Raw genomic sequence first — 15,030 nt, forward strand, 5'->3', positions numbered from 1 at the left:
TTGGTTGGGTGCAGTGGTTCATGCCCATAATCCCAGCCCTTTGGGAAGCTAAGGCAGGAGGATCATTTGAAACCAGGAGTTCGAGACCAGCCTGTGCAACACAGTGAGACCCTCCTGTATCTACCTTTTTTTTTTTCTTTCTTTCTTTCTTCTTTTTTTTTTGACAAGGTCTGGCTCTGTTGCCCAGGATGGAGTACAGTGGCACGATCTCGGCTCACTGCAACTTCAGCCTCCTGGGCTCAAGTGATCCTCCTGCTTCAGCCTCCCAAGTAGCTGGGACTACAGGTACAGGTGTGTGCCACCATGACTGGCTAATTTTTCTATTTATTATTTTTTTTTTAGAGACAGGGTTTTGCCAAGTTGCTGAGGCTGGAAAATTTTTTTTTAGGCTTGGGTGCAGTGGTGTAGTCTCGGCTCACTGCAACCTTCACCTCTTGAGTTCAAGTGATTCTCTTGCCTCAGCCTCCCGAGTAGCTAGGATTACAGGCACCTGTCACCACACCTGGCTAATTTTTGTATTTTAGTAGAGATGGGGTTTCACCACATTGGCCAGGCTAGTCTCAAACTCCTGACCTCAAGTGATCCACCCGCCTTTGCCTCCCAAAGTACTGAGATTACAGGTGTGAGCTACCACGCCCAGCCAGGAAAAATCTTTTATTTATTTATTTTTTTGAGATGGAGTATCACTCTGTCGCCCAGGCAGGAGTGCAGTGGCGCGATCTCGGCTCACTGCAACCTCCGCCTCCCGGGTTCAAGCAATTCTCCTGCCTCAGCCTCCTGAGTAGCTGGGACTACAAGTGGGTGCCACCACAACCTGGCTAATTTTTTGTATTTTTAGTAGAGATGGAGTTTCACCGTGTTAGCCAGGATGGTCTTGATCTCCTGACCTCCTGATCCACCCGCCTCAGCCTCCCAAAGTGCTAGGAATACAGGCACGAACCACTGCTCTAGGCCAAATCTTTTTTAATTTAAAAAATAAAACTAAGCTGGGCAAGGTGGCTCACACCTGTAATCCTAGCACTTTGGGAGGCTGAGGCGGGTGGATTGCTAGAGCCCAGGAACCCGAGACCAGTGTGGGCAATGTGGTGAAACTCCATATCTACAAAGAAATACAAAAATTAGCCAAGCAGGGTCATGCATGCCTATAGTCCCAGCTACTAGGGAAGCTGAGGAGGGAAGATCGCTTGACACCAGGGAGTTCGAGACCGCAGTGAGCCATGATCACGCCACTGCACTCAAGCCTGAATGACAGAGTGAGACCCTGTCTCAAAAATAAAATAAAATAAAACAAGTCTCTAATTTATCTGCAGGTGGAATCCCAAGTAGTTATCTTATAATGACATCCAAATTCTCACATACCAGAACAAACTGGAGTCAATCAATATGAATTTGCAAAACTAATCTCTGCCCTGCAAAAAGTCTTTTCTCTAAACACAAATGTTTCTGTACTGTTACTTATTGCTCCTGAATGTAACTTATTATAGTTGTACTTCCATATACGACTTTTAATAAAGAACATACTACACAGTGCTAAAAAAATACAATAAAACTGCTCTGATCAAAACTAATTGTGTAGCCGGGCGCGGTGGCTCGAGCCTGTAATCCCAGCACTTTGGGAGGCTGAGGCGGGCGGATCACGAGGTCAGGAGATCGAGACCATCCTGGCTAACATGGTGAAACCCCGTCTCTACTAAAAACACAAAAAAATTAGCCGGGCGTGGTGGCGGGCGCCTATATTCCCAGCTACTCGGGAGGCTGAGGCAGGAGAATGGCGTGAACCCAGGAGGTGGAGGTTGCGGTGAGCCGAGATCGCGCCACTACACTCCAGCCTGGGGGACAGAGAAAGACTCCGTCTCAAAAAAAAAAAAAAAAAAAAAAAACTAATTGTGTATAGAGAGGCCATGCAATATTAATGAAAAAGTGGATATTTTAAACCATTATTGTGAGGACTTCCATTCTGACTTCTTTTCCTAGTTGTGGTGATAAATTTACATGGATTCATCCATATTCTCTTCTCTTTTCTTATTGCTAAGGCCATGAAAACTGATCCAAATGGCTAGATATGAAGATGCAACAGATGAAAACAAACTGGCCCGTGATGGACTGGAACTAAAAAATGTAGAATAATAATCCATACCTTCAATCACCGATAGCCAGAAAGTGTGCCAGAAAAGTTTTAAGGTAAAAGGATCATACATAATTAAAATATTGGGACTATTTTTGTTTAGCAGATCTTTTCCCATATTTATACACTGTCCAGGTAAATATAAGCCTTGCCTCTGCCAAGTCTGAAATAATATGTACCAGATATTCAGGACAAAATGTCCTCCTTAGCATAAACAAGTTAATTTTTTTTTAATCCAAAATGAATTTATTTCTCAAGGTACAGACTACTTTGTTCAGCATACCTCCTGTCCTGACTAAATAAAACAAATTTTATGAAATTTTATTTGGAGTTTACAATTACTCATACTGGGATTTGTCCTCTGATTTTATTAGTGTTTTGGGCTTCTTTTTACTGTTTTTTAGGTTACCCTAAAGTTTTTTTTAGGAGGAGGAAAAGCACAGACAAAGATATTACTGGTGGCAAGTTTTCTATTAGCAGCACAAATTGTGTGTGTTCATGAGGTTATGGCAACCAAAAGTCATCTTTACCATTTTTTAAAAATTACAAATTTACAACTTTTCTAGGAAAAAAAAAAAAAACAGGACTGGCAGCATATTAATATGGAAAATACTTATCCTCCCCTCCCGCTCCTTCTCCTCTAGGGGGAGGGGAGGAGACCTTGTAAGCTCAAAGCCTTCTGTAGAACAAACACAATCCTAAAAGTACTATTTCTAAAACCAGTTAATTTAAAAAGAAAATATTAAACTTTACAATCTTTCCCTAGTCCCAGAAAAAAAGTAACTCCCTGGTTTCCAGTAAATACCAAAGAAAGGCCCCCAACACTTAAATTTATAAACAGATTAAAGAGAATAAGCAATTTCTATTTGCTTCTTTTACCTTTAAGAAGTATACATTCTGCCTAGAACTGTTTATCAGTTAAGAATTAACAAATAAGAAAGTTGTCTTTTAAAAAGCAAAGTATAATTAAATCATTAAAGTCTTTCAAAGACAAATCACTCATCTCTTCCTCTGTTGGTATACTCAAATCATAAACTACCTAAGTACCAAGTATGAAAACTAGCAAACACACTTCTTTAATCCCCTTAGTTCTTGTACTTCTCAGAAACTGCTGTTCAGCAGGAGGAGAGCCTCAACATCTTATATCACCTGTGGTAGGCACACAAGGTAAAACCTCCAGGTACCATACCTTCCCAATGTTTACACATACCCAAAAAGCACAGCAAGGGCAGGGCGTGGGGTAGCAAATGGAAGACACACATATCTGGTAATTCTGATACAACCCATCTTTCCCCTATCTCCTACTGATCCTTCCCAAATTTAAATTCAAAAGGCTTCCACCAATTGCCATTTAGAGATAATCTAAGCATGGAAAGCAATGTAAACTGGCCTATTCTCATAGCTACCATGGGCGATCATGTGTCAGAGAGGAACAGCCTGGTAATCCATAAACTCTGTATCATTTACTGAAACCAAAGTAAAACCCTCAGGCAATGAAGGAAATCCAGCTTAATGCAGCTCTTTCCACATTATGTTATCAGAACTTTTTGTTTTGAGACAGAGTCTCTCTGTCGCCCAGGCTGGAGTGCAGTGGCGCGATCCTGGCTCACTGCAAGCTCCGCCTCCCGGGTTCACGCCATTCTCCTGCCTCAGCCTCCCGCGTAGCTGGGACTATAGGCGCCCGCCACCACACCTGGCTCATTTTTTGCATTTTTAGTAGAGACGGGGGTTTCACTGTGTTAGCCAGGATGGTCTCGATCTCCTGACCTCGTGATCCACCCGCCTCAGCCTCCCAAAGTGCTGGGATTACAGGCGTGACCACCGCGCCCAGCTGTGATCAGACCTTTTCTAATCACCAGGCTACACACTATTCTTATGCCAGCAGATGCATGTATCCTGACCCCTGGAGCAGCTAGCAGACCACTGTTCCAACATACATGACTTTCTCACTGGCTTCAACTCTTTTTTTTTTTTTTTTTGAGACGGAGTCTTTCTCTGTCCCCCAGGCTGGAGTGCAGTGGCGCGATCTCGGCTCACCGCAACCTCCACCTCCTGGGTTCACGCCATTCTCCTGCCTCAGCCTCCCGAGTAGCTGGGACCACAGGCGACCGCCAACACGCCCGGCTAATTTTTTGTGTTTTTTAGTAGAGACGGGGTTTCACCGTGTTAGCCAGGATGGTCTCGATCTCCTGACCTCGTGATCCGCCCGCCTCAGCCTCCCAAAGTGCTGGGATTACAGGCTTGAGCCACCGCGCCCGGCCAGCTTCAACTCTTTAATGTTGCCATACTTACTTACCAAGAATGAGAATGTTAACAAATGACTTTCTAAATTTTTATTTTTATTTTTTTGAGACAGGGTCTCGCTCTGTTGCCTAAGGTGGAGTGCAGTGGCTCTATCTGGTCTCACTCCAACCTCCACCTCCCACGCCCAAACGATCTTCCCGCTTCAGCCTCTTGAATAGCTGGGACTACAGGCGCTCACTGCCACACCCAATAATTTTTTGTAGAGATGGGGGTCTCACTATGTTGTCTAGACTGGTCTTGAACTCCTGAGCTCAAGTGATCCACCGGCCTCAGCCTCCTAAAGTGCTTGGATTACAGGCGTGAGCCATTGCGCACAGCCAACAAATGACTTTTTGAAATTAAATTTTTTTTTCCCCAGTGGTTAAGAAGAGAAGACTATCTATACATTTCAAGCCTGTAATCCCAGCACTTTGGGAGGCCGAGGTGAATAGATCACGTAAGGTCGGGAGTTCAAGACCAGCCCGGGCAACATGGTGAAACCCCATCTCTACTAAAAATACAAAATTAGCTGGGCGTGGTGGCATGTGCATGTAGTCCCAGCTATTTGGGAGTCTGAGGCAGAAGAATTGCTTGAAGCCGGGAGGTGGAGGTTGCAGTGAGCCGAGATCATGCCATTGCACTCCAACCTGGGCAACAAGAGAGAAACTCCGTCTCAAAAAAAAAAAAAAAAGAGAGAAATGTCTTATGTATGTTTCCAAGGTTTTTTTCTTTTTCTTTTTTTTTTTTTTTTTAACCATTCCATGTAGTAAGTGGGGAGAAGACAGGGTTCAAAAAGATACCCAAGTAGCACTCACCCCCTTATTGGCAGCAATGCAGCATTCAGCCAGCCGTAGCCAGAGGCGAGGATTTGCATGATAAACCTGAACAGCTTCAATCAGACATTCGAAGGCAGCAAGAGGCCTTCCAATGTGAAGAAGCTGAATTCCACAGTTATACAGCAATTCATATCTCTTATTGGTTAGTAACGTACACATGGGTCTTCCTGAAAATTTTTTACCTAGTGATAAAAATTAGACAAGAATACATCATTAGATTTACAGTAATGGTAACCTTGAAAACATTGACTCCATTAAGTACTTAGACACTACCATGTTTAACACCAATAATCCTGATCTGAGTTTTAATAGTTCTCACCAATGGTGGTCTCCATCCTCAACCCCACAAATATTCTCCAGCGTCATCTCAGTTGTCTATGCTGGCAGAGCCAGAGATGTCTCTTCTCATTTGCCAGCTCCTCAGGCAACAATGTTCCAGGAAGGCAAAGATAAGAGATGGGACCCGCTCTCACTCCTTTGAACCTTATACTACTTTTCTACATTTTTACTTTATTCTCTTTTATTTTTTATTTTTATTTTTGTAGCGACGGGGGGGTCTCACTATGTTGCCCAGGCTGGTCTTGAACTCCTGGACTCAAGTGATCCACCTTGGCCTCCCCTAAATGTTGGGATTACAGGCATAAGCCATATTGCCTAGCCAACATTTTTAGAGTCTGTATAAAGTTTCCACTTTTTAAAATTTTCAGCTGGGCACAGTGGCTCACGCCTGTAATCCCAGCACTTTGGGAGGCCAAGGCGGGCAGATCATAAGGTCAGGAGTTCAAAACCAGCCTGGCCAAAATAGTGAAACCCCGTCTCTACTAAAAATACAAAAATTGCCGGGCATGGTGGCGTGTGCCTGTAGTCCCAGCTACTCGGGAGGCTGAGGCAGGAAAATTGCTGGAACCTGGAACGTGGAGGATGCAGTGAGCCAAGATCATGCCACTGCACTCCAGCTTGAGCAACAGAGTGAGACTTCATCTCAGACAAAAAAATAAAATTCATCTTGGTTAACCATTTTATTGTCATGTGTTATCACCTATTCAATGTTTCGGTCTACCTTGATTTATAATACATTTGTCATCAATTAAATAGATTATTATTATTATTATTATTATTATTTTTGACAGAGTCTCGCTCTGTTGCCCAGAGTGGAGTGCAGTGGCGCGATATCGGCTCACTGCAAGCTCTGCCTCCCGGGTACATGCCATTATCCTGCCTCAGTCTCCTGAGTAGCTGGGGCTACAGGTGCCTGCCACCATGCCCGGCTAAGTTTTTTTGTATTTTTAGTAGAGACAGGGTTTCACCGTGTTAGCCAGGATGGTCTCGATCTCCTGACCTCATGATCTGCCCACCTCGGCCTCCCTAAGTGCTGGGATTACAGGTGTGAGCCACCACACCTGGCCTAAATAGGTTATTATTATTATTGTTATTATTATTATTATTTTTTGAGATGGAGTCTTGCTGTCACCCAGGCTGGAGTGTAGTGGCGTGATCTCAGCTCACTGCAGGCCCCCCCCCACCAGGGTTCACGCCATTCCCCTGCCTCAGCCTCCCGCGTAGCTGGGACTACAGGCACCCACCACCTCGCCCGGCTAATTTTTTGTATTTTTAGTAGAGACAGGGTTTCACCGTGTTCACCAGGATGGTCTCGATCTCCTGACCTCGTGATCTGCCTGCCTCGGCCTCCCAAAGTGCTGGGATTACAGGGTGAGCCACTGTGCCCGGCCTGGTTATTATTTTTAAAAGCTAAATAATTGTTTGATTTTAGGCATTGCAGATCAAGGATCCATATGATAATGACTATTAAAGGATAAATGTCAGGAATTTGCTTAAAGACTGTCAGATGCTGCCAGTAGTATCACATGTAAAACTCTGCAAAGAATCTATAATAAGCCGGGCACAGTGGCTGATGCTTGTAATTCCAGCACTCTGGGAGACTGAGGTGGGAGGATCACTTAAGCCCAGGAGTTCCAGACCAGCCTGGGCAACATGGTGAAACCCTATCTTTACAAAAAACACAAAAATTAGCCAGGTACAGTGGCATGTGTCTGTAGTCCCAGCTACTCAGGAGGCTGAAGTGGGAGGGTCACTTGAGCCCAGGAGGCAGAAGTTGAAATGAGCTGAAATCACACCATTGCACTCCAGCCTGGATGACAGAGCTAGACTCTGTCTCAAAAAAAAAAAAAAAAAAAAAAAAAAAAATCTGTAATAAACCTAGTTTGGCAGCCATGTTGTGACTAATCAAACATTCTGGTATATAACATTACCACAGGGAATTACTCATTTTCAAATCAATGAAAAATGGAATGCAACTTAAATTTCTGGATAATTCAAAATTACTCTTAACACCTTGTTATTGCTATTCAAAGTAGCAATATCTACTAAAAATCCCCAGGGCCAAACTTGTTGGGTAAGATCAGAGTTAACTATATGTAAGTCTACATGGTGGGTATTTTAACCACATTCATGCTTTTTAAATCATGCTTTTCTGAAGTAGTAAATACAAACTGTCCCCCAGTACTGGGCTTACCTGGATCAGTACTACCTGCACTGAGCTGTGCACAGACATTGTCATTCTCCTGCAGAGCCTTTTTAAAGTAGAATATTCCCAAATTGTGCTTGCTCATGGCAAAATGGATGCAACCAAGGTTATTCCAGAACATGCATCTCAAGCATTCACCTGAAAAAAATGCAAATAAATTTGTCCACAGAAAAATTTTAATGTTGATGTCCCTCAGACAAGAATTGGGCTCATCTTGCATGAGTTAACACTGTTACCATTCCACTTACTCCCTAAAGAACAGTTCACAAGGCATTTGAAATTTAGGAAATATCTGAAAAATGTTAAAACTCCTTTTAAAATCTCTTTTATTAAAGGTGATACAAATTATTTTAAAAAAACCAGTCCTATTTTGTTAGTCTAATTTTGTTCTGATTGTTTTTTTCCTTCTTTAAAACAATTTTTAAAATAGACAGGGTCTCACTATATTGCCTATCCTGGTTTCGAACTCCTGGGCTCAAGCAACCCTTTCACCTTGGCTTCCCAAAGTTCTGGGATTACAGGCATGAGCCACCACGCCCAGCTAATTTTTGGTAACTGTAGACAAATGATACAAAAATGCAAAAAACAAAAAGTGTTTATCAGTAATATAATGTATATGCATTGCATCCATTAATGAAATATTATGTAGAAATTAGAAACAAGGAAGCAAGTATGCATGGAAACAACCAAAGTATATTAATAGGAAGAATATATAGAAAAGAACAGAGTGAGGCCAGGTGCGGTGGCTTGCGCCTGTAATCCCAGCACTTTGGGAGGCTGAGGCAGGTGGATCACTTGAGGTCAGGAGTTCGAGACCAGCCTGGCCAACATGGTGAAACCCCACCTCCAGTAAAAACACAAAAATTAGCCAGGCATTGGGCCGGGTGAGGTGGCTCACGCCTGTAATCCCAGCACTTTGGGAGGCTGAGGTCGGTGGATCACAAGGTCAGGAGATCAAGACCATCCCGGCTAACATGGTGAAACCCTGTCTCTACTAAAAATACAAAAAATTAGCCGGGCGTGGTGGCGGGTGCCTGTAGTCCCAGCTACTCGGGAGGCTGAGGCAGGAGAATGGCGTGAACCCGGGAGGTGGAGCTTGCAGTGAGCCGAGATCATGCCACTGCACTCCAGCCTGAGTGACAGACCGAGACTCCGTCTCAAAAAAAAAAAAAAAAAAAAAAAAGGAAAATTATCCGGGCATGGTGGTGGGTGCCTGTAATCTCAGCTACTCAGGAGGCTGACGCAGGAAAATCTCTTGACCCCAGGAGGCAGAGGTTGCAGTGAGCCAAGATGGCGCCACTGCACTCCAGCCTGGGTGACAGAGACTGTCTCAAAGAAAAAAAAAAAAAAAAAAAAGGAACAGAACAGAGTATGTCTGTTAAACTGTAAGTCTCCACTGATTTTAATTCACACTTCTTTAAATACCACTGCAGCTAAGCATCTTCTCATGTTTGGGAATTTGTATTCTTCAGCCTGTGTTGCCTCTTCTTGTCTTTCATCCGTATTATTTTTTTTCTTTCTCTGAGACAGGGTCTCATTCTGTCGCCCAGCCTACAGTGCAGTGGCATAATTAGGGCTCACTGCAGCATCGACCTCCTGGGCTCAAGCAATCCTCATGCCTCAGCCTCCTGAGTAGCTGGGACTACAAGCATGGGCCACCATGCCCAGCTAATTTTTTAATTTTTTTGCAGAGACAGGGTCCCTATGTTGCTCAGGCTGGTTGCAAACTCCTGGAATCAAGTGATCCTCCTGCCTCGACCTCCCAAAGTGCTGAGATTACAAGCGTGAGCACCATTCCTGGCCGATCTATTTCTTTATTTGGTTACAGATGTTTTTTCTGTTGGTTACTAGTTGTTTTATATATTATAGAAACCTTCTGTCACATCTGTTTCAAATATTACTGCCCACCTCTGTTTGTCATTTGTTTCGTGACTTGGTTCAGTATGTGTATGTGTGTTTACATTTTTAATCATAAAATGTTTAACATTTTTTTTTTTTTGAGATGGAGTCTTGCTCTGTCGCCCAGGCTGGAGTGCAGTGGCGCGATCTCGGCTCACTGCAAGCTCCGCCTCCTGGGTTCACGCCGTTCTCCTGCCTCAGCTTCCCGAGCAGCTGGGACTACAGGCGCCGGCCACCTCGCCCGGCTAATTTTCTGTATTTTTAATAGAGACGGGGTTTCACCGTGTTAGCCAGGATGGTCTCGATCTCCTGACCTCGTGATCCGCCCGCCTCGGCCTCCCAAAGTGCTGGGATTACAGGCGTGAGCCACCGCGCCCGGCCATGTTTAACATTTTAATGTGATCAAATTTAGCCATGTTTTCTAAATTCTATGGTACTTAGATTTTGGAAAATGTTTATTCAAGCCTTCCCCATCACAAAATTAAAATATTCATCCAAGTTTTATCTTACTGCTTTTATTTATTTTTAAATGTGAATCCTTCATCTCTCTGAATTTTATTTTGGCGTAATGAAAGTAATCTAAGCTTTAATATTCTTTCTCTTTTCTTTTTTTTTTTTTTTTTGAGACAGAGTCTCGCTCTGTCACCCAGGCTGGAGTGCAGTGGTGCAATTTCAGCTCACTGCAACCTCTGCCTCCCGGGTCCATGCCATTCTCCTGCCTCTGCCTCCCCAGTAGCTGGGACTACAGGCGCCCGCCACCATGCCTGGCTAATTTTTTGTATTTTTAGTAGAGACGGGGTTTCGCCGTGTTAGTCAGGATGGTCTTGATCTCCTGGCCTTGTGATCCGCCCGCCTCAGCCTCCCAAAGTGCTGAGATTACAGGCATGATCCACCATGCCTGGCCTTTAATATTCTTTTTCTAAATAGCTACCCAAATATTCCAAAACGATGGCCCTTAGTGGTATAAAATGCCTGACTAGAAAGACAAAATTAATAATCAGGATATTTATTGTTTAGCACTTAAAATCTAAAGGTAATCTTCTGACATATTTTTAAATTAAGCAATGACAATATTTAAAAGAGAAAAACTAGGCTGAGCTTGGTGGCTCACGCCTACAATTCCAGCACTTTGGGATCCTAAGTAGCTGGGATTACAGGCGCATGCCATCATGCCTGGCTAATTTTTGTATTTTGTGTAGAGACAGGGTTTCTCCATGTTGGCCAGCCTGGTCTTGAACTCCTGACCTCAAGTGATCCGTCGGCCTCAGTCTCCCTATGTGCTGGGATTGATTATAGGTGTGAGCCACCACGCCTGGCCATCTTTATTTATTAATTTTTTTTTTAGAGACAAGGCCTTGTTCTGTTGCCCAGGCTGGAGTGCAGTGGCATGATCATGATTCACTGGAGCCTCGAACTCCTGGTCCTCCTGCCTTGGCCTCCCAAAGCATTAGGATTACGGGCATGAGCCACCGCTTCCAGCTCCTGCCTCCATTTTAAAGATTGACAATGTCAATATTGACATATACATCAAGAAAATCCTAAGCAAAATTTTCTCAAAGTATATTATCTTTTTAGTTTGAGGGATCATTGCATGTTGTGTGTTAGTGGACCTCTGAGGAGAAACTATGACAATGAAAACAAAACACTAAAATTGAGCAGAATTAGAAATGGGTATTCAGAACAGAAATAATACCCACAAGAGAATTATAAGGAACAAAGTGCCTTTCTCCATCCTCCATCACTCCTGTGAACTGAAAGGCTAAATAGGGGAAGGTGTCAGTATGTTTGCATGTGTATTCTGTGTGTGTATCTGAATAGAATCCAAAAAAAACAAGACAAAACATACCAAAAACCATATTGTTTGCATTTTAAACTTGAGGCAAAACATACATTTTCAATAGTTTATCCTCCTTTCTCGAATAAGTGATTTTCCTTTTCCTGCCCTATCAAATACTGATGATATAAACCTAAATGACAGTCACAATTTTTACTTTCATATTATCATTAGTATCAAAGGATTTGTAACACTTTTTAGTCTAAATAGAGGCAAGAATATGTAATAATACTTATCTTCCTAGCATTATAGATTTTTGATACAGGTAATGATCTAAAGAAGTCATATTAATTGGGCAAGTTACTGAAAAAAATTATATTATTAACTGCCTTTATGGCAGAAAAAAGTAAAAACATTATATTATTTACTTAAAAGGTCTAATTTTTCTGGTATAGATGGTAATTCACTAAAAAAAAAAAAAAAAAAAAAAAAGATGGAAGAAGAAAAGTCTCACTTCACAAAGCAAATGTCCAAGGATCTTATCAAAACAAATGAAAGGGCCAAGTGCGGTGGCTCACACTTGTAATCCCAGCACTTTGAGATGCTGAGGCAGGCGGGTCGCTTGAGGTCAGGAGTTCGATACAGCCTAGGCAACATGGAAACCCCGTCTCTACCAAAAAAATACAAAAATTAGCTGAGCATGGTGGTGCGTGCCTGTAGTCCCAGCTACTCGGGAGGGTGAGGTGGGAGAATAGCTTGAACCTGGGAGGGAGGTGGAGGTTGTAGTGAGCCAAGATGGTGCCACTGCACTCCAGCTTGGGCAACAGAGCAAGACTCTGTCAAAAAAAAAAAAGAAAGGAAAGAAAGGAAGGGAAGGAAGGAAGAGGGGGAAGAGAGGGAGGGAAGGGAAGGAAGGGAGGGAAGGGAAGGAAGGGAAGGAAGAGAAGGAAGGAAGGAAGGGAGGGAGGGAAGGAGGGAGGGAGGGAGGGAGGGCAAGTCAGGTTAAAGAAAAAAGACAAGCTATCTGGGCCAGGCACAGTGGTGCATGCCTGTAATCCCAGCACTTTGGGAGACTGAGGTCAGCGGATCACTTGAGTCCAGGAGTTTGAGACCAGCTTGGTCAACATAATGAGACCTTGTTTCTACAATAAATAAGCCAGGCGTGGTGGTGCATGCCTACAGTCCCAGCTTCCTGGGAGGGTGAGGTGGGAGGATCGCTGGAGCCTAGGAGGTTGAGGCTGTAGTGAGCTGTGATTGTAGCACTGCACTCAGCCTGGGCGACAAAGCGAGACCCTATTTCAAAAAAAAAAGAAAGAAAAAAAGAAGGTGGGGGAGGGGAGGGGAGGAAAGCAATCCAACCTGGAAAAGCAAAAAAAAGCAAGCAAGCAAAGTGAAAGCAAGAAGAAATGAGGTTTTTCTTTTCTTTTTTTTTTTTTTGAGATGGGAGTCTTGCTCTGTAGCCCAGGCTGGAGTACAGTGGCGCAATCTCAGCTCACTGCAAGCTCTGCCTCCCGGGTTCAGGCCATTCTCCTGCCTCAGCCTCCCGAGTAGCTGGGACTACAGGTGCCCGCCACCACGCCCGGCTCATGAGGTTTCTTCTAAAGTAGAAAAAAGCATTCCTGGAAATTTTTGCACCAGAAATATTAAAACATTTTCATTAAAAAATTAGCATAAATCACTCAAAAGACTGGGTGTTGGGAGGTGGACAAGCAAGAAGGGGTAGAAAAGCCAGGCAAAAAAAAGTTAAAATTTCACAATTTTCTTTTACCTGTTTTCATGAATCCTGGATGCTCAGCAATGTTTGAACTATTTAATAGCTTCACGGCTTTTCGATAATTACCTCTTAAGTACTCAAAATTGCTTTTAAGAAAGAGAGAGGGTGCAGACTGTAGAGAAAATATAAAAGTTACTTATAATTTGTTTTCAGATGCCTAATGTAAGATCTTAATTATACTGTTGTACTGACGTGTTCAAAACCATAAATGAATCAATTAAGACACAGTCACAAAAAACTATATAGTCTCTAAATTTTTCATTGCTCTCACAACCAAAAAAATTGAAACTTGTCAGAAAGCACTTTGTCAAAAGACTTACTAAGGGTCCACCTGAAAAAATAAATATAGGTATATGTATAAGAATACAGTCTATAGATTATCAACTGATTGTGTTCATCTACTACACTACTAACTGAAAACCAATTTGACAACACAATCTATGTCCTTCATTTTAATAGTTATTAGAGAGACTAGTGATCTTTCTTAATTTTTAAGATACAAATGCACCTTTCATTAGAACCTACAGAGATATAAATAGGAAAAAAAAAAGTGCCATTCTACAAATGGAAGAATTTTCAACAGAATGCCTTATTTGCAAGCACTAATCTTGCTGTTCCAAAGATCACGTTTTGAATGGTAGATCACCTTTCACTTCTCCTAAGAATCCTCATGGTGGAGGACCCTAGATAGTACTACCTGTTTAGAGCACAAAAGCATACAGAGAGCTCTGGAGACTAAACATCCATCCAGACTAAACATCTGAAATCCTGATTGATTGATTGATTGATTGAGATGGAATCTTGCTCTGTCGCCCAGGCTGGAGTACAGTGGCATGATCTCGGATCACTGCAACCTCCGCCTCCTGGGTTCAAACAATTCTCCTGCCTCAGCCTCCTGAGTAGCTGGGATTACAGGCATGCACCACCACACCAGGCAAATTTTTGTTTTTGTTTTTGTTTTAGACAGAGTCTCGCTCCATCGCCCAGGCTACAGCGCAGTGGCGTGATCTCGGCTCGCTGCAACTTCCGCCTCCCGGGTTCAAGCAATTCTCCTGCCTCAGCCTCCTGAGTAGCTGGGATTACAGGCGCACGCCACCACACCTGGCTAATTTTTGTATTTTTAGTAGAGATGGGGTTTCACCATGTTGGTCAGGCTGGTCCGCCTGCCTCAGCCTCCCAAAGTGTGGGGATTACAGCCATGAGCCACCATGCCCGACCTAATTTTTTAATTTTTAGTAGAGACGGGGCTTCCCCAAGTCGGCAAGGTTGGTCTCGAACTCCTGACCTCAGGTGATCTGCCTGCCTCAGCCTTCTGAAGTGCTGGGATTACAGGCATGAGCCGTCACGCCTGGCCTATTTATTCACTTAATTTAGCAACAGGTTTTCCTTATAAATCCTAGTTTATCCTTTGCTCTGCCTCCTGCCCATCCCAAAGTTCTGGTCACTAAAGAAACAAGGGCTTTCAGTGCTTATTCTTAGTGGTAGCTATTCCTCCTGAAGTTTTCACTGATTTAGGATGACTATTACACTGAATTATAATAATTTTCAATTGTCTTTCCTCTATGACTGTGGTCTCCTTTAAGGCAGGAATTATGTCTTTTTTTTTTTTTTTTTTTGGAAGGGCGCTTTTTCACCCAGGCTGGAGTGCAGTGGCGCGATCTCGGCTCACTGCAAGCTCTCCACCTCCCGGGTTCACGCCATTCTCCTGCCTCAGCCTCTCCGAGTAGCTGGGACTACAGGCGCCCGCCACCACGCCCGGCTAATTTTTTTGTATTTTTAGTAGAGACGGGGTTT

At 43.3% G+C, this 15,030-nt stretch overlaps 1 protein-coding gene across 15 annotated transcripts in view; it reads right to left on the minus strand.

Annotated features, from left to right (window-relative positions):
• Positions 1–15,030, minus strand: part of CNOT10 (CCR4-NOT transcription complex subunit 10) — a 95,920-nt gene that overhangs the window by 43,401 nt on the left and 37,489 nt on the right. For all 15 annotated transcript variants that reach the window (XR_009214476.1, XR_009214475.1, XM_058442391.1 and 12 more), the window contains exons 8-10: positions 13,231–13,348; positions 7,778–7,927; positions 5,224–5,426 (exon numbers count right to left, since the gene is read on the minus strand). Coding sequence is in view for 13 of the 15 variants with exons in the window: in XM_058442391.1 (XP_058298374.1) it covers positions 5,224–5,426; positions 7,778–7,927; positions 13,231–13,348 (471 nt within the window). In the remaining 2 variants the exon portion in view is untranslated. The remainder of the gene's footprint in view (positions 1–5,223; positions 5,427–7,777; positions 7,928–13,230; positions 13,349–15,030) is intronic.

The sequence above is a fragment of the Hylobates moloch genome, unplaced genomic scaffold (genome assembly GCF_009828535.3).
Source record: "Hylobates moloch isolate HMO894 unplaced genomic scaffold, HMol_V3 SCAFFOLD_8, whole genome shotgun sequence".
In the NCBI taxonomy this organism is placed as follows: domain Eukaryota; kingdom Metazoa; phylum Chordata; class Mammalia; order Primates; family Hylobatidae; genus Hylobates; species Hylobates moloch.